At 32.8% G+C, this 19,252-nt stretch overlaps 2 protein-coding genes across 2 annotated transcripts; both read right to left on the reverse strand.

The window, feature by feature from the left end:
* Positions 1-683: 683 nt before the first annotated feature.
* Positions 684-17,464, reverse strand: LOC128558523 (uncharacterized). The gene is made up of 3 exons (XM_053548121.1): positions 17,087-17,464; positions 1,557-1,680; positions 684-907 (listed from the first exon to the last, which is right to left on the reverse strand). The coding sequence occupies exons 1-3, from the start codon at positions 17,462-17,464 to the stop codon at positions 684-686; spliced, it is 726 nt and encodes a 241-aa protein (XP_053404096.1).
* LOC128558545 (troponin I-like) lies at positions 17,461-18,565 on the reverse strand. Its single transcript, XM_053548201.1, has 2 exons — positions 18,324-18,565; positions 17,461-17,632 (listed from the first exon to the last, which is right to left on the reverse strand). The coding sequence occupies exons 1-2, from the start codon at positions 18,563-18,565 to the stop codon at positions 17,461-17,463; spliced, it is 414 nt and encodes a 137-aa protein (XP_053404176.1).
* Positions 18,566-19,252: the final 687 nt, after the last annotated feature.

Genomic DNA, 19,252 nt, shown 5'->3' on the forward strand with positions numbered 1-19,252 from the left:
ATAATTAAAAAAATAAAGTTTGCATTATAATGTTCTGTTTTGTGATCTAATCTCACGAGCTAGTTCTCAGTCACCCGGTACTTAAAACGGTGGCAAAAATGAATCTATTACTAGACTTGTTTTCAAACTAGAAGTTCATATTAATGAATCTGTGATTGCAGTTACACAGCCTTTACCTTATACTCTGTTCTCTAAACAAAGCATAAGTAACACCGCGGGCTTTATCGCCTTGCAATGACGAACAATACGTTTTATAATATATTCCTAAACATGTCAAAAATAGCGTTTGTTAGAATGGGAAAATAATACGAACTGAAAAAAAACATACATTATTTTTTTACCTAAATACATATCATTGTTAAATTTTTGACACATTTACTTGTTAGTTTGAACAAACAAAACTGTGTCTTTGAATTTAAAAAGTATCAAATTGTACTTATTTATTACATACTTAAGGTATCAGGTATAAACAAACTTTAACTAACACACAATGCCTACTCTTCTCACAAATTCATCAACAACAATGCAATTACACGTGGCCAACATTTTTTCTAATTGATCAATTACGCTGTGTATTGGAGCAATACTGTGAAATGATTGACCACTACTTTGCTTGCGAAGTCAGAACTTTCTAGGCCTTCTGCAGATCTAAGTTTTTAGCACTCTAACTGACAATCACTTACTCAAATTGTGTCTATCCTGTTTTGCTTTATGAATGTACAGACTCGTTTTAAAGCAATGTCATTCATTTCACATTTATAGATTCCTCTTTCTTCAAAAAACGCCAAATCAAATAAACCTCCTAGAGTCCTGACTGTCTGGTCAGTTAGAACAGATGAACTGGAAAGTTTGGGCAAGGCATGACTTTCCTTGTTATGGATAAGCATAAGAACTGTGTTTGCTGGATCTGTCAAGTAAAGCAAAACAGTATGTGTCAAGTTCATTTCCCAGAATGTTCGGTTAATATACTATTTTTGTTTCAATTCAATAATAAAACTATGGACTGAGTTTGTTCGAAGATATTTCTCATCAAAGTACGGACAAGTATAACATGATTAGCGAGAGTATGTGATCAAAGATAGTGTCTGGATAACATTTTTCTGCTTCCTGCTATTTCGATGATATATATTCAAAAGTTTTGCATAATCTTCCGAATGTGAGTAAAAGGCAACTATTAAATGTTTGTTATTAACTAAATGTAAAGTTCTAAAAGGAATAGCCAGTTCTAATAACGCAGTGACAAAAACATGAATTCCTTCATCGGTGTACAAAAATGTAGATGTGTGGATAATTAACATCTACTCAAAAATACATTGACATAATAAAACAACAGAAAAGAAACTTAGAGGGTAACACCTTATAACAGTCAATGGTAAAACCACAAGGTATAGTTAGAACAGGTTATTGTGGCTCAAACTATTCTTGTACTAAACCACCCATCCCACGCCCCCATCAAAGTTAATGGACACAGTGTAAATTTAAGCAAACTCCACCATGCGAATCCCTTGCACATGCAACGATAAAAAATGAAAATCTATATCTTTGAGTATATTTACAAGCACCCGTGTCATTTTGTTGTGTAACGTCATTTTCTTCAGCTGGTTCTTCTGCCTGTTTAGGAACTTGTCCTGGAAGAGGTTCTGGTGTTACCTTTCGTTCTCCCTCAGGCTCGGCTTCAGGCTATAAACATACAGCTTTTGCTATTTACTTTAAAAAAAGTCGCTGTTTTGATAAAGGATATTCAAGCCTTCAATGTAATTAAAAACGAAGCTGATTGTAGAATTTATCACATCACAGAATTTATCAAATGCCACAGACACTTTCGAACTCCAAAAAATCTCATTTTTGTCATGCTTTATGAAAAAGGAGGTAATTCTTTGGTTTCATTTTAAGATATCAGTTCTAAGATGTAAATCTATCAACCTTTACTTAGCTGAAACTTCCGCCTTACAACAGGATAAAGAAATGGTAGTTCACGATTGAATAATACTAGTACTTTTGAACAGACATATTTAGAAGTCACTGATTTTCTATTCATTTAAACAAAAATACGTCTTGCTCAGCCGTGAAACAGGTTCTGGATTTGGGATGTGTTCAGGCCCCGGGTCAGGTTCTGGCTCAGCCACTAGTTTGGGCTCTAGTTCTGGCTTTTGGACATGTTCATGTTCTGATTCTGGTTCATTTTCTGGAGCAGACTATTGCTACACATCTTGTGAACCTTCATTTATATTCCCTGAAGTGTTCCGTGATGTGACAAGAGCTTATCTCAACTTCATCAATTCCAGCTGCAAAAGGTCATCATCATTATCACGGTTCAACTGATAAAAGGATTCATCTTTTCTAAATGTGACAGAGACACTTTCCAAATTTCCTCACACGCTGATTACCAGGGATCTCATATTACAATGTAAACATTTGGAATAACGTGGGAAATAATTGACATCAACTCAAGACGTTTCTAAAATCATTTAACACGGCGCTTAAACAGACATTCAGAAAATAACAAATGTGTTTCAGACTTACGACTGAAAATTACTTTCTATATTAGAGCATATAGCGACGATTACCGTCACCAGCCTAATACGTCATGTGCGTCCTTTCTCAAAAAACTTCCCTGCATGCTCGCCGAGGAGCCCATGGCTAAAGAACACTCGACACTTACATGTAAAAGTATACATCGTTGTACATCTAAAGTATTCGCTTTACAGAGGTACATTTTCAGCATCCTGACATTTCTTTTATATATTCTTCTATCTCATTTCTCTTATCTTTTTAGATAACTCTCGCATATGCACACTATCGGCGTTCAAGACGTCTTGTTACTGTATCATATTGTATGCTTAATTTATATTTTATATTTTATATTCAGAATTATTTACGCTAACGCAGATATGAACAATTAGCAAACATGTTGTTAATATGCTCTGTTATAAAAATTTAGAAACGGATAACAATTTTCTAAATTGTTTCGCCTTACAGGCATTGCCGTTCATATGCATAGGACCTTAATAAAAACTTAAAAACAGACAGTTCCTTGCATAATTATTTTTTGATAAACATCAATTATATTTCTTTTGACATAGACAAAATATAGAAGTGTGCAAAAGGTACAATCAATTTGGGCAATGGTTGTATGTAGCTAATAACCCTATTAACACAATGCGGTTTGCCTGTTTTACAAAACATAAAACACCTTTAATGCATGTATAACTTTTCACAATGATTAGGTAAAGGTAAACGCAGGTATAATTGTAAAAAATGTGTAAACTAGCTTGTAGCTAAATCAGATAAAGCAAGCTTTGTTGCTTCAACAAAAATATTTGAATGTACGAATTTTGTTATTGAATATCGATTAAGTTGCAAATATACATCTGTATTAAATAACATTAGCACATAATATTTCTTTAAAAAGCTGATGTCTGCATAAATCGCAACAATTTTTTGTACCTGTCTGTTTTTGTGATATCTTGTTAGCTACATTCGACCTTTCAGGTAATGTTCGCAATCGGTTTGTTTCTTGATAAAGGTCATCCTAAGAAAATATAAATAATTGTGACGATGCATTGTGTTTTCACGCACTGTTAAAAACATACAATATTTTTGAATAAGTTCTTCCTCTTAAATATTTAAGTAAACAGATCATATTTTACTTACCATCTGTCTCATAGGGAATTGGTTTTATTTCTAAGCTGTAAATGTGTACGAGTAATGATTTTGTCCAAAAAAGAGTTCATTTCTGCGATACCGCATCAAGAACTTTCGTTATGCATTTACACGGTTAATCTTTTCTTCAGTTGTCAGCAAATGCGGCAGATACACGGTTCATTTGTAAACTGTCCGACAGAATTCTGTGAACCGCCGATATTCCAATCCCAACTTACCTCGCGAACTGTTTGACGTCTGTCCTGATCAATCACCATTTGAACTTTTCGTATGACAGCCGTGTTATCACAACAGCAATCTTTAAGTGACGTGTGGCGGCTGTAAGAAGTCTCCCTGTACTTGGTTTCAGAGTTGTTGTGTTTTCTGGTCCTTTGGTATCATGGAGTCCATTCAACTTATGTGTAATAGAGTTCCGCTTAAGCCGGTGCTGGGGGTGGGGGGGGGGGGCGTGAGGGGTGTTGCACATTTCATTGCCTCTCATGAACAGGCTCGGTCGGACCGGGTCTTCTATTATTCTTTTTGGTTGCATTCTTTGCTTCCAAAAGATCTTTTTACAGATTTTATTATTTATTATGCCGCCATCTCTTTGAATCACTTGTCGAACCTTCCTTAAAACGTATGTGCCACCTAAAGACAAGTGCGCTGCTAACATTTCCATGACTTCCAGAATTTTCCATTTCTTTTTTTTTTCTTTTTTTTTTTTTTTGGTTTTGTTTTGTTTTCGAAGGATTCATACCGCGATCTAAACAATAATGTATGATTACTTTCTGCGCCCCAAACTTATCGGACGTCGCCATTTCTGAAAATGCGTGCGACAGCTACTTTCAAAATTACGTCACTTTTCTAACGTTAGTGACGTCAAAGACTTGAAACGCAACATAATTACGCGCCAAACGTTGCTGTTTACGACGATATACATTTTAATCCTGTGAGATGTGTATCGGGTTAGACACATGCATTTAAAGGGAAGCCAATTTTTTGTAGTGGGAAAACTGAGCGTGCGCCGACTAGCACTGACTGCCGTCCATTATTTAGAAAATACTTAAATGATATGACAGATATTTAATTCTAAACTCTATAGTCCTGTAGTGTATACAATGAAATAACATCAGTTAAAATAATTATCTGATGTGTCGCTTTTTTCAAAATAATAATAAAAAAATCTACGATGTTTACATATACACCTCATATCTATTTTCTAGTTATGAATTATATTTTGGTTAATCTTCGTATGTTTAACGTTTAAATCGTATTACCATTAACGATAATTGAGTTCATATGCCATGACTTATTAAACTTATGTTTACACAAGAGTGCCAGAATGTCACAATTTACGCGCGTCAAACACTACTGGATGCACATACTATTAAACATGGTTTAAAACCCTGTAAAATATCGATTAAAATAGGAAAAACCGTTAATTAACCCCATTAATTCTTGCATCACTTTATTTAACAGATTTTACGATATTAATGGGTTACATGTTAAAATACCATTAAAACACCCATTTTTGACCATGAATCATGCCATTAAAAATTTAGTTTGGTAGCTACAAAAGTTAATGGCTTTGAAAAAATAGTGAAATTCTGTATATTTTGAATTTAACAGGATTATTCATGGCCCTTAAATTTGATTTAATGCCCATTAAATGTTCAGGTTCTGTACGATTTCATTTTAGAGTAAACTTAATGGCCCTTAACAGCAATGTGATGCCCATTAAATCCTACATTGAGTAAAATGTGATTTGTATATTTTCTTCTTTTTTGGTTTTTGGCTTGCACTCCCATTGAACGCTTATAATTCCAGTCTCATATTGTTCTAAAATGGACTTTAATCACAATAAATACATACTACGCACACACCGTCTATATGATATCATGATGTTATATTTAGTTGCATTAAAGTTATTTCCTCTTGATGCAGTTACGCATTTTTTTCAAATGTTTCCCAAATTGTGTTCCTACAAAAAGTCGGATTTATTTCAATGAAAGTCGGATGAAAAAATATTAATTTATTTGATAACATCAATCTACATTATTTTGGTAAGAGTAAATACGTATTGATGCATGCCACTTTTTCTGTTTTTTTTTGTTTTTCCTGTCCAAATAATCAGCATTTATATAAGAAAATGGGTGGGGTAAGGAATTTACATTATAAAATGTGTTCAGACCAGTTTAGATTTTCAAATTTTCCAATCCTCGAGAAGAAACTAAGGTTTATAGAGAAGTGAACAGTACACATGATTGTCAAGATTTACAGTCTGATTTAAATTCATTTGGGGCATGGGCAGATTAATCACTTCTTCGTTTCAATGAATCAAAGAGTGTGGTACGCTTGATTGGGGAGGGGGGAAGCTACTTGTGATGCAGTCCTTCAAACATTTGCTCTTAGCTGTTTAAGTACATGCACCTGAGCACAAAGTACTGAAGTAAAGCTAAACTGTGATTGCCCATTGTGCGCTGACATTGTCACCAACAGTTGCTTTTTGAATACACCTGGTGCCTAATGTCTGTACCAATAAAAACTTGGTCAGAATGTTTGTCAATATTATAATGTTGAATAGTTAAAACTACCCATATGGTCACTTGATTTATTAAACCGGTACCTGTAAACCCTTCTCAGTACAACACAATACAATACAATATCCATTTATTTTCTCATTTCATATGAACATATGACAGAATAAGGATACAATATGACAAATGTTTGTAAGAGGCTGTTACATGTGTTTACATCACAAAATAATGAGAGAAAAAAAGAAGAAACAAATGTTCTTCTAGCATTTTACAAAACAGTACATATGAATAGATACTATTACATGTGTAGTAATACGTAGTTTAAATCAAAACGGCAAATATCAATATGAAGTTGATTATCTTAAGATGTCTAATTCTGATGGCAAATTTTCATGGCCCTTAATTTGATATACATTAAAATATTTCAAACCCATTAAAATTGAATCTGACATATTTAATGAGACCATTAATGATTTTTTTTAATAATTAACGGCTAATTAAGTACTAAACAAATTAATTGCCCCATTAGTTCTTACTAATTAATGTGGAATATAGGGGTACTTTTTTAATGGCACATTGATTTCATGCCAATTAAAAAATTTCATGGACTTTTAAGGAGCCTGTTAACTTATTTTAATGGTTTATTTTAAGCAGCTTTCCATGACTATCAAAGTCATTTTAACAAGGTATATTTGACCAGGGTTTTAATATACTTATTTCATGGCTTTTTAATGTATGACACTAAAACTATTATCATGAAAATCCCATTAAATAGTAAGAAGTAATAGGTGAATTTTAATGGTGACCTGTTAAAACTCAGTTAAAAACGTTTGAAAAAATTAAGGCCAATTTCATGACCCTTTTAATGGCATGTGCATCCAGTAGTGAAAGCAAATTCTTCAAGCCACTGTACTTGCAAATGGAATTTTAATTCTGTAGTTGTATAGTAATTATTGTTATTCTTTTGCTTTTCCCAATTCCACAAAAAACTCTTTACCAGGTAGAGATACCTTAAAATACGCTTTAAACAAGACAATAAGATCACTGTTGTACCACAAACAAGTTGTCTTGGTTCTTCCCTACAGTCATTCACACAAAAATCCCTACCAGGTAGAGAATGGTCGAAACACACCTCAAAATAGGGTTTAACATGCATGTTGTACTGCAGAAAAATGGATTTTTCCCTATGACAAGTAAAAGAAAAGTATAACGATATAAGCTATATCTAGCAGCAACAAAGGGAATCAATTTTAAACCAGGGATCTGGTTCTTACGCATAACACTTTGTCTCATGATGGTGTAAAATTGTGCCAAGTCGCATCAAAATCCCTCCATGCATGAAGAAGAAATGCTGTGGACAAAGTCATTCTTGTATCTGACCTTTGGCCTCTAAGTATGATTTTGACCTTAGACCAAGGGACCTGGTTTATGTGCACGACACTCTATCTCATAGTGCTGAATATTTGCGCCAAGTAATTTCGAACTCCCTCATGCATGAAGAAGAAATGCTGTAAATAAAGTTTCAATTCTTGTATCCGACCTCTAAGTTTGACAATGACCTTAAACCTAGAAACCTGTTTCTTTCACACGAAACTCCTTCTCATGATGGTGAACAATTGTGCCAAGTTACACCGAAACTAAAGAAGATATACTCCGGACAAAGTCATTCTTGAATTTGACGTTTGACCTCTAAGTGTGACCTTGACATAGACCTAAGGACCTGGTTCTTCTGAGACTCTCCGTCTCATGATGGTGAACAATTATGCCAAGTTACATCAAAATCCCTTCATGCATGAAGAAGCTATGCTCTGGACAATGCCTGTGGACGCCTACCGCCCGCCTGCCAGGGGCGTTTTCCTAATATGCCCCGTTGTTCAAACTGGCGTATAAAAATGAAGTGTTATACATACTTAAAGGTGCTCGCGATAGTTTTTTCGGACGGGTCGATATTTACACCAACACCGTGTCAATTTGGTTGTGTTTCTAATCGATGTAGCTCATTGCAGAGTTGGAGCGGTCTTCTGCGCATGCCCGGAAGTGATTATCTAATGTAGCGTACGGCAAAAATGTGCAAATTATTGCATGTTCGCATGCATTTAGTGTAGAATATGTATGATATTCTGACTAAAGTTTAGGGTTAATATAACCATGGTTACAAAATATATACATTTAAAGTAATTTTAGTGCAAATTGCTTCAATCCGGCATATACTGGAGTCTGTAATTTATACCGGCGCTCCAACTTTACATTCAACCTCCGCGCAGGAATATTGTCAAACAATCATCCCTGCCTTCAAGCAAATCATGTGACGATGGTACAACCATGTGATCCTAAAATGGCGGCGCGCTTGGCAACACCGGATAAATCAAATGTTTGCCTTAATCTACAGTCAAATTGACATTTATGTCACAACCTTTAAGAACATAATGAAGTATTTGATATATCTATATTTTGCAGTATGCCACTTGTCAAATTTTCTTACTGTTCTCAAAATACCGTCAAGTAATTTCATTGTTTACATTTTTAGCAGGTACGCGTCACATCACCAGAAAAAGAAGTAATTTTAGTATTACTGCAGTATTTTTTAGATTTTTGCTCATTTTACAAACACAATGTTTAATATTTAACAACTGAGACAAAAACTGTGTACAACAAAATTAAAATAAGAAAAATATAACTCGGATGAAATTCAGCCCAATTTATACGTGGTGGCAGTGTCTACTGTACCGACAAGGGGAAGTAACACTGTGTTGGAGTTTGCTCTAGATGGAGTCACAGCTGTTTCTAATCCCGTACCGTACCCATACCGTACATCCGTATTCGTAAACTATAGGTTTTGTTCGGAAACAGGCTAAAATTTACATCGTTCTATGACATCAAAATACTTCAGAAACTCGTTAAAATCCGCTTATTAAGAAATCTGCCGTTTGATAATTTGATATATCTCTAAGTCATTTGCTCAAACACTGAAAGAGAATTTCGTACCAACCTGCATTGTATAAATGCCCGCTACATCCCACCTCGTTGTTATTTGATTTAAGCGATTCTAATATGGTGACCTATCAATTTTCTTTTTGTTTTACATTAGGTAGACATAACCAAAGGTATGTGCAGAGTTTGATTAAATTCTATTATGTGAAACTCGATAAAATAGCAGAAGTGCCAACTTAAAATTGACAAACATATGCAAAAATAGCCCTTGGGCCTGCTAAACAAGTATTCCTTTCTTTATAAAATCATTTTCTTTTGATTTCTCTCAGCATGTTTAAAATAGGTATATTGTTTTTCCGTTATAGAAATGCTTAAATATCAAATTTATGCTGGTTATTGTACTTTACTGAAATATATTTTAGGAGTATAGAAATTTTGAAAAATGTTAAAAATAGCACCATATCTAGGGGCAAATTAGATTGAAACAAAGCTGGTGACCTAGTACTTTTATTTCATTTTTCAATACATCATAACATGATCTTTTAATACAGAACATTTCATCATAATCTATTATAGAGAAAAAAATACGAAACTGTAGCGAGCGTCCTTAAATAAATGTTTTGTGTCTTTCTTTTGTATTTCAATTCGAAGCTATTTATTTTCCTTTTTTTCAGTTTGAATGAAGCAGAAGAAGATTTTGCATTAATTGCGATTGTATAGTAATGATCCATGCCTGTAGTTTTGCCTGCAATTCACCTACATTTTTTAAATAACTGCATTTAATCTTTAGATATAATGAACATTTTTTGTCATTATAATGAGTTTAGCTGTCCCGGTTGTGAATACGATGAACGTATATCAGCAAAATCCTACCAATATCAACCATAACGATAAACACAACTCCTATCAACCAAGATATGCTGCTTTGCTATGTAATGTACGCGGTCGCTAACACGGTTCATGACTTGGAATTATTTGATCGAAGTTTAAGTGTTATTTTATTGTTATATGTATATCAGTGACAAATTAACGAGAAAAAAGCTGAAGATATTTTATATTCATCAAATAAAATGATAGAATTTAGAAAAATGATCAAAAGCAATTTATTTATCTATTTATTCATTTATCTATACGATTTAAGATCTGTAGCCGATAGCTAGACAATTATGTCTCAAACGTGATTGTTGTTGCACGGCTGAAATCCTCTTGATTTGTCTCAGGTTGCAGCTGCGGTTTTCAGATTTAACGCCCACCCAAACATGTCAGACTTTGCGCTACTTTTGCTTTGAAATTTGTATACCATTATTTTTATTAATTTAGACTACTATTATCATAACAGCATATCTGATTGTTTCAAAGAAAGTATTAGATACAAAATAGATATATTGAATGAATGGTTCTCTTACCCTTGAAAAGGTCTTTGTCCATGAAGTGATCCAGGTCTTCACCCGAAGTTGCACTCGAGAATACGCCGCACATTTCCTAATATCTAATCAGACGCAGGTCATTACCGCGCAGGAGCCTAGCATTTAAAGTGTGACAGAGAACTTAAGGGTATCATTTCTGATGTGTATAACAATATTCCTTAAGATTAAAATATAATGTAATAGCATTTTTTACGTATAAGAAAATCGCGATGTAAATCCTGCGATTTGATATCATATGTGTGATAAATGCCATGAGATTTCTTTACTCTTGACCCTTCTTGCTTAGGATCTAAGCATAAAATATTAAATACCTAAAAGTAAAAAGTTTATGGTGAACTTAAGGATTGCACATCAACTCAAGAAGTTTACAATACTCATTTGAAGCTAATACGAAACCGAAAGCAACCACATATAATTCGATAATTATTGGCGACTGGGATATTTGAAGTAAGTGTAAGTGTATTGAGTGTATGTATTATTAATGGAGACAGAATAGTGATTATAACTATATTTAAGGTATATATTATTACTGGAGACGGGAGAGTGACAGTAAGGGAATTTTGTTTGAAAAGGATATATATTAGTAATAGCTGTTTTAATTGTGCGTAAATGCATTCTTATCGGGGACAGGATGTGGACGATTAGTGTATCCAATGTACATATACCGACCTGAAGCAAGATGTTGATAGTAGGTATCTAGTATACATATATAGTTGGAGACAGGACAGTGATAATAAATGTATTTTGTATGCATACAATTAATGGAAACTGGTAAGTGACTGTATACACTCAACAAAATTCCTAATCGGTCAGTTTGTATTGTATTACCTTTTTTGTTAATAATTCATGTATTAACAAGAAATGTCACATTCCGGCACGCGAATAGGTACTGCAGATAATTATTAATTTATTTTTGGCGACTCACGACCAAAGTAAAGCGTCAGTAAAAGTACATTTATAGCATTCATATTACTGTTGGAGACAGGTTACTGATAGTAAGTGTTATAGAATTTACTTAATAGTATAAGAGACAGGTAAGTGATAGTGTATATATCATACATTTACTTTTCGAAGCAAATGTTGGAGACAAGATAGTGTCTCTAGTATACAAATTAATGTTAAAGACAGGACAGTAATAGTAAGTGCACTACGTATACGTTCGATAGTGAGAGTAACTGTAAATACAAGACTGTGTGAGACAGGAGTTTCTAGCATACATATAATTGTTGGAGACAGGATTGTGATAGAAGTTGTATTTTGTACACATATGATTGCTGGAGACAAGAGACATGAAAGTAAGTGAATTTGCTCTAAATATACATATTGGAAACAAGAGTGTCATTTTTAGAATTTTAGCATATTTAGAATACATATACATACTGGAGACAAGATAGTGGCGGAAAGTCCATTTACTGTGCATGTATTTATTGGAAACAAGAACGTGATGGTAAGTATATTTAGTATAGATATAGATAGTGATAGTAACTGTATTTTGGATATACACAAATGTTTGAGATAGTATATTGATTGCAAGTGTATATATAATACTGAATATATATTATTAAGACATTAACCACAATTATGTTACAGAATTAATTTCAACAAATCTTGTAACTTTAGTGACTCGAAAGCTTACACATATAAAAAGGAATTTACTTTTCTTTATTTTCAGCTGCATTCCTTCTTTGTCTTTGTATTAATTTTAGATTATGAAGTGATAGCTTTCAAAATTATTCGCAATTTTCGATAAATATTTTACCGTGTGAAGAAAGAAGCATTGGTTGTTAACGTTGAATGATTGAGAAAACTGACAGAATATGTGACGTTATAATACACTATATAAAGTAATAATAAAATACCCATGTATTTTGCAAGAAATATAATACATTAAGAAATAGGATCCTAACCTGTATTTGTCTATTTTTTCAACGCTTACAAAGAGCAACAAGCAGTCAACAAAAGAAACGCAATTAAATTTAGTGTATGTTAAATAATAGATAACTGATTAGTCCTTTTGATAACGAAATTTCTATATATAGTTAACATTTAGTACTGTGTAACAATTGAAATGGATCTATTCAAAAGGCCGAAAAGCCGCGGAGAAAACAATCTTGGACCGGTCTGTGTACATGGATATTTACCAATGTCCTAATAAGCGTTGTATTTTTGACTCCTAAGGGTTAGTGCGTTGAGCATATAGGCTAGTGTACAGACAGATTTCTGAGACGATATAAGCCCTCAACGATAAAAATTTGAGCCCTGAAATGTTAGATTCTTTTTATATGTCGTGAGATCAATCTATACAAAACACTACTTCCAGTCAATGAAAACGATGAAAACATTTTGCAGTCCTTTTCGCTAAATGTTGTTTTGTACTAACGGAGGAATTCTGAAGCACAATGAAGGTTGACCCATTTAATCAAGAACCGTTTATGATATAAAACAAAGTAAAAGATAAGAGACAAATACATATTCTAACAATTTATTTTGAGTAACCTGAAAATAAAATCCTGTTATATACTACTGGATGCACATACTATTAAACATGGTCTAAAACCCTGCAAAATATCCATTAAAATGGAAAACCCGTTAATTAACCGCATTAATTCTTGCATCACTTTATTTTACAGGTTTCACAATATTAATGGGTCACATGTGAAAATACCATTAAAACACCCATTTTTACCATGAATCATGCCATTAAAAATTTAGTTTGGTAGCTAAAATAGTTAATGGCTTTGGAAAAATAGTGAAAGTCTGTATATTTTGAATTTAACAGGATTATTCATGGCCCTTAAATTTTGATTTAATGCCCATTAAATGTTCAGGTTTTGTACTATTTCATTTAAGAGTAAACTTAATGACCCTTAACAGCAATGTGATGCCCATTAAATCCTACATTCTGTAAAATGTGATTCGTATATTTTCATTTTTTTTCGGTTTTTGGCTTGCATTCCTATTGAATGCTTATAATTCCAGTCCCATATTGTTCTAAAATGGACTTTAATCACAATAAATACATACTACGCACATATAGTAAGACAGCGTCTCAAAACTGCCAGTTAAATGTCAAGCTCGGTAGGCTGTTCATAGCATTGCCCCTCCTCTAAGAATTGGTCCCCAATTTAGAATGACATGAAAGATTTATGAAAGCAATAAAGGCACCAAACTACAATAAAGGCAAAACAGTTGAAGAGTTTGCATCTGACTAAAAGATTTGACTAAAGAAAAGTTACAGATGTATAGATTTATGCATTCAATATGAATGAAATTCAGATATGAACTGGTAAAGACAAATCATATTAAAACTGCAGTTGATTACTTTAACAATTTAACTATTTTCAGATGTGCTAATAACGGTCCATTTAAGCCCGGTTCATTTACACAATATTTTACCTAACTTATAATCTGTACATATTTAATTAAGGTATTAGGCCCCTAATAGTAATGTTTAAAAAATGGCATTTGCTTGGCATATTCTTACAGTTGACCGTGCTTCGCACTAATATGCAAATTTTTAAAAACTTTTACCATGCCGTTTTTTATAAATTTTGTGTAATTTATGGTATTTCCTAAAGCTCAAGTAGAGACAAATTTCAAAATGGTGGCCTTTATTCAAAACGTTTTCAGAGAATTTATTATTCCATTATTTTTTATGAAAGAAACATCAAACTATTGGTAAACAATCATAAAACTTAAAATAAAAACTGTCAATATCATTTTTTCTAGGGTGCCTCGAGTAAACGAATTTAATCAGACAGAATTCCAACTCCAATATTGAAAAATTATGGTCGAATCCTGCGGGACTGTTTTGAATTTTGCTCACTTCATTCAAAAATAACCTTGGGACAGAAGTAAAACCGTCCTACATTTCTTCCACAATATGTAATCTAAAGAATGAAGGGAAAATAGAGAACTTTTACCGCATGTAACTCAGTATTTTTAAAGATGTCTAACTCTACCCTTTCTGTTTTAGATGTAAATTCACTTTTAACAGCAAGCAATCGCATATCAAATGATTTTTTCCCATTTTTGTACAATAAATCAATAACAAGTCTTGAAAGAAGTAAAAACTTACTAGAAAAAAAGGAAAACAAGGGAAAAAATTGGTCCCAGTAGGGCTTGAACCTACGCCCCGCTGAAAATTGCTGTCAAAGTAGGTTTGTGGTAGGAATTGAATACTCTTCAAAAAGGAGGTACTCTATTATGGGCCTAATACCTTAGCAGTTGTATTAGAATTAAACTTTAGTTGCACAATGTCTTGCACGACTAATTCGTTATATATGCATAATACACATACAAGTTTATTATTTCAGAGTATTAAAGTACAGCAGAATCATTTGCAGACATTCTGTGTCCACTTATTCGGATATACAGACATACTGGAATTTTAACTCATTATAACAGGAGAATACAATATCTTTATAATATATCTAATTTAAGGCTCCAATTATATTTAATAATAATAATGCTACCAGATACGGTGTAGACTGAATGCTACCGAAACATGTAGCCTATAAGCTAACAGATACGGTGTAGCCTGAATGCTACCAAAACATGTAGCCTATATGCTACCAGATACGGTGTAGACTGAATGCTACCAACATTCTCGAAGCCTTGTTTTACTTGCTAGTGTATCATTTTTAAACTGAATGACAAAATATGTAATAATGTTTTATATTATAGTAATACATGGCACAATTGCATATGAATATCGAGCATAAAGAACAAAGTAGCTGATAGGAAAACAACACAACATAGTGGAAATATCAGCTGTAGCTTAGTCTTCAACATTAATATACTAATGAAATAATGAACAACAATGCATGTATAGAAGACTTAAAACATTAACGAACAGCAATATGAATGAAATATGAATACATATGAATATTATGTGGCATAAATTATGAACCATACTCATGCATCATACAAATATTATTCAATATAAAGAGAGACATTTCTGGCCAAGATGTCTTGTCAGTCCAATAATTATATTATTTACTTAATTATGACGTCTTACCTCCTTAATGTACATTATAACTTTGCATTTTTCAGACAGAAGTCCTAATACAACACTTACAGCAACCATAATGATGAATGCAGAGAAAATTGTGGAGACTCTTTAACTATATACAATCCTATAATACTGAACTTTACAACTTGTGACATGTACAGTACCCATCTTTTACCATGTCTGTAAATATTACACAGAATAATGTGAAGTGCAAAATATGCAAAGATGAGGTGTGGCTCACAATCTAACAATGCAATAGCACATACCTACAGCCAGCATTACAAAGTTAAGATCCTGGATTCAAACCATACCTAATATATAATATACCCAGAATTGCATAATAACAATAATATATTTAGTTACAAACTCCTGTTAATAATACAGTGCCTGATTCTGTAAATATGTAGGAAATAAGGTAGCAAAAATTGTCTACCTGAAATACTTTGATTGGTTCTACCTACATGTAAGTACTACACTAACAGTTTGAATCTTGAAATTTAAATGCTTGTGTTTAAATTTAATTTTTTTACAATATGCAGAAACAACAATATGTAAAAAATTAATTACAATTCTTACTTAACAGTTTATTTGAAACTTGAAACTCATAATTTTACAGGAGCAGTACCAGTCCTACTATTATGTAAAAATGCAGAGAAGTGCTGACTAGAGAGTAAACTTTAAAAAGTAAGTTAAGGGTGATGGTAAAGTTAACAATTTTGAAATTACATATGTTCCTAAGTTTTATCTAATCTAATACAGTCTTCTTAGTTAATACAATATACATCTGTTTGACTTCTGATAGTGGTTTCTGGAATCCTTTTCATTGTATTTCTTCTTCATTTTCATTACATTTCAAATGTTAAATTTCTTCTACATTTTAATTACATTTCAAATGTTAAATTTCTTCTTCATTTTCATTATATTTCAAATGTTATATTTTTTCTTCATTTCTAGTATATTTTAAATATTAAACTTCTTCTATATTTTCATTATATTTCAAATGTTCTTTTTCTTCTTCATTTCTACTATATTTCAAATATTAAATTTCTTCTTCATATTCATTATATTTCAAATGTTGTATTTCTTCTTCATTTCTATTATATTTCAAATTCTGTAATTCTTTTTCGTTAACTCATACAGTAATCTTTATCTTTCTTTTCTTTCACTAGCTTTTCCAAATTAGGGAGGGCATAAAATTTTGTTTCAAACAGCAACTCTCTCAATTCACTTCTACTGCTGGGAAGAATGTTTAAAGGAAAACTGTCCTTGTTGGCTTCACTTCTTAAATAATTTAGAATAATGTGAAAAAAATTGAAATCTCTGTCTAAAAATATTTCTTCAGTGTCAAGATCTGCTAGGTCACTTAAAACTCCTGCAGATGCTTTTAGTGTAGTGGTTGTCGTTTCGTAGATCTTTCCGGATACATTCAGGATACAGTTCTTTTTTGTTGGTAATTTCTTATCATTTCAACTTTATTTAGTTTCTTTTTGTTCTCTCTTTGTCTATCATCCAATCGTTTCTTTTCTGTTTTATACATTTCTCTTCTTCGTTTTCCTTATCTTGTTCTTTCTTTTTTCATTCCTTCTTTGTCCGTCCTTTTTCTCCTCTTTTTTCTTCTTCATTTCCTCCTCTTTCTTTCTTTCTTTCCCCTCTTCTCGTATGTTCATCTCCTCCTCATTCTTTCTTGCTTTCTCTGCTTCTATCTTCTTCATTTCTTCCTCTTTCTTTCTTGCTTTCTCTTTCTCCTCTTCTATCTTCTTCATTTCCTCCTCTTTTTTCCGTTGTTCTTCTATCTCCCTATTTCTCATTTCTTCCTCCTTCTTCGCTTCTTTTTCCTCTTGCTGTCTTTTTCTCTCAATCTTTCTCATTTCTTCTTTCTTTTTATGTGCCTTCATCTCTTCTTTCTTCTTCATTCCATCTTTCTTTTTCTGTTTTTTCTCTTTTCTTCCATTTCTAATTCCATTTCTTCTTTCCTAATTTCTTCCTCAATTCGTTTCCTTTCTTTCTCTTCCTCTGCCCTTCTCCTGTCTTCCTCTACCCTTCTCTTTCTGACTTCTTCCCTTTGTTTTTTCAGTTTCTCCCTTTCAAGGTATATGTCTTCATTACTTGTTTCATTCAACTGCAGATCAATTACGGTGCTTTCAAGGTCTTCCATTCACTTGTTGATGATGAAGTGTTTGTAGTAGATGAAGTTGATGATGAATTTGACGTTGATGATGAATTTGATGATGTTGACGAAGAACGTGATGAACAGGGAACGAGGACAAATTCGGTGAAGATTTTGCTGATGGTGATCTATCTCTGTTACAAGGACGTTTATTTCCTTGATCATTAGTTGAAGTTAAGTTAATTTGTTTTTTGTTACCATAGGAAGCTCTTGGTCTAGTTGGGATTTTTATCATTGGGGCATGTTGGTCGATAATTAGACTGTCTACATTTCTTATGTATTCTTGCAGAATCTTCGCTGCCTCCATCCCTCTTGCACCAGAAACTGTGTGATACCTTACAAAGTCCTGTCTTGATGTGTGGCAATAATTTCCAGGGGTATTTCTTAAAAAGATCTTCCCACAGTTTATACATGTGTTACTAATTTGGCTGTGCTGCTCAATCAGATGCGACAGACATTTGCCACTTCTGGTAAAGTGAATGTCCCCACAGATTTTGCAAGTATATCTTTTCTGGAAGCAAAAAGAAATCGATTAAGTACAATTTCTCAATATTCTAACCCATATTGCATTACAATGTATAATTATAATGTATTTTACTTCTTACTCAAGAACTTGCGACATTTGATTGCCAGTGTAACTTTCTAAGTCACGGATTCTAGAATCACTGTGATCGACGTTTCGGTTTCGTGTATTTTCCCTGTTCAAATTAACAGAAGTATTCTCTGTGCTAGAACCTAGCTGTACAATTTCTGAGTTCGAGATATTCTCGCAGTTTTCATTCTCATTAGATGAGTCATTTTCTGTGGATGAACCACCAAACACATAAATATGTCTACAATCATCCATTTTATTTCATTTTTCTATCAATATAGTTTTATAATATAAAACTTCTATTGTAAAATTTTACTTATTGTATGTTTGTAATAACAAATAAATTTCAAATAAGCTAATATTTTCCTTTTTCAGATTCATACACCAGTCACTAACCCAGTTTTATCAAAATATGCGTTACAATTGTAATCACACCCCACTCAAGAAGTCTTGCTTCGAAAGATGGAAGTTTGATAATGTTCATTACGAAGGTCTGCGATGGGAAACATCCCTTGTCTTCTTGGAGCCACTGTTTCACAACGACTAAATTGTAGCAAATAGAACTAAAGCGATATCAGAACAATGTGTGTGTAAACCTGAGTTCTGTTAACATTTCTCAAGAATAATCTTTCACACTCAAACATATTAGCCAAACATAATGTAAGAATAAAATAAAAGAAAACATTACCGTGAAATCAATAGAAACAAAGGTTAATATACTGTCGACCTAATTAGAAATGCCGAAACAAACATTTCTATTAATCTTTCCGAACTAAATTTATATTAAATATTAATTGTATTTTTATATTTTAGTTACCGTTCTAAAATTAAGTCCACTCGGACCCGTTGCAACTACACAGTTATAACTGAATGGTCAGGTGGGTGCATATTCTGCTACTATATGATTAATTCTGTCATTCTATTTATAATTCTTAACTTAGA

The sequence above is a fragment of the Mercenaria mercenaria genome, chromosome 1, assembly GCF_021730395.1.
Source record: "Mercenaria mercenaria strain notata chromosome 1, MADL_Memer_1, whole genome shotgun sequence".
NCBI lineage: Eukaryota > Metazoa > Mollusca > Bivalvia > Venerida > Veneridae > Mercenaria > Mercenaria mercenaria.

Excerpts from the sequence above, each read along its gene's own strand:
- LOC128558523 (XM_053548121.1), bottom strand. The coding sequence starts at position 17,464 with ATGAAGAAGAAAGAAGAGATGAAGGCACATAAAAAGAAAGAAGAAATG. Across the intron at positions 1,681-17,086 it reads GGAAAACGAAGAAGAGAAAT|CCTGAAGCCGAGCCTGAGGG; the intron begins GTATAAAACAGA and ends GTATGTTTATAG. Across the intron at positions 908-1,556 it reads ACAAAATGACACGGGTGCTT|ATCCAGCAAACACAGTTCTT; the intron begins GTAAATATACTC and ends TTTACTTGACAG.
- LOC128558545 (XM_053548201.1), bottom strand. The coding sequence starts at position 18,565 with ATGGATGATTGTAGACATATTTATGTGTTTGGTGGTTCATCCACAGAA. Across the intron at positions 17,633-18,323 it reads CAAATGTCGCAAGTTCTTGA|GGAGAAACTGAAAAAACAAA; the intron begins GTAAGAAGTAAA and ends ATACCTTGAAAG.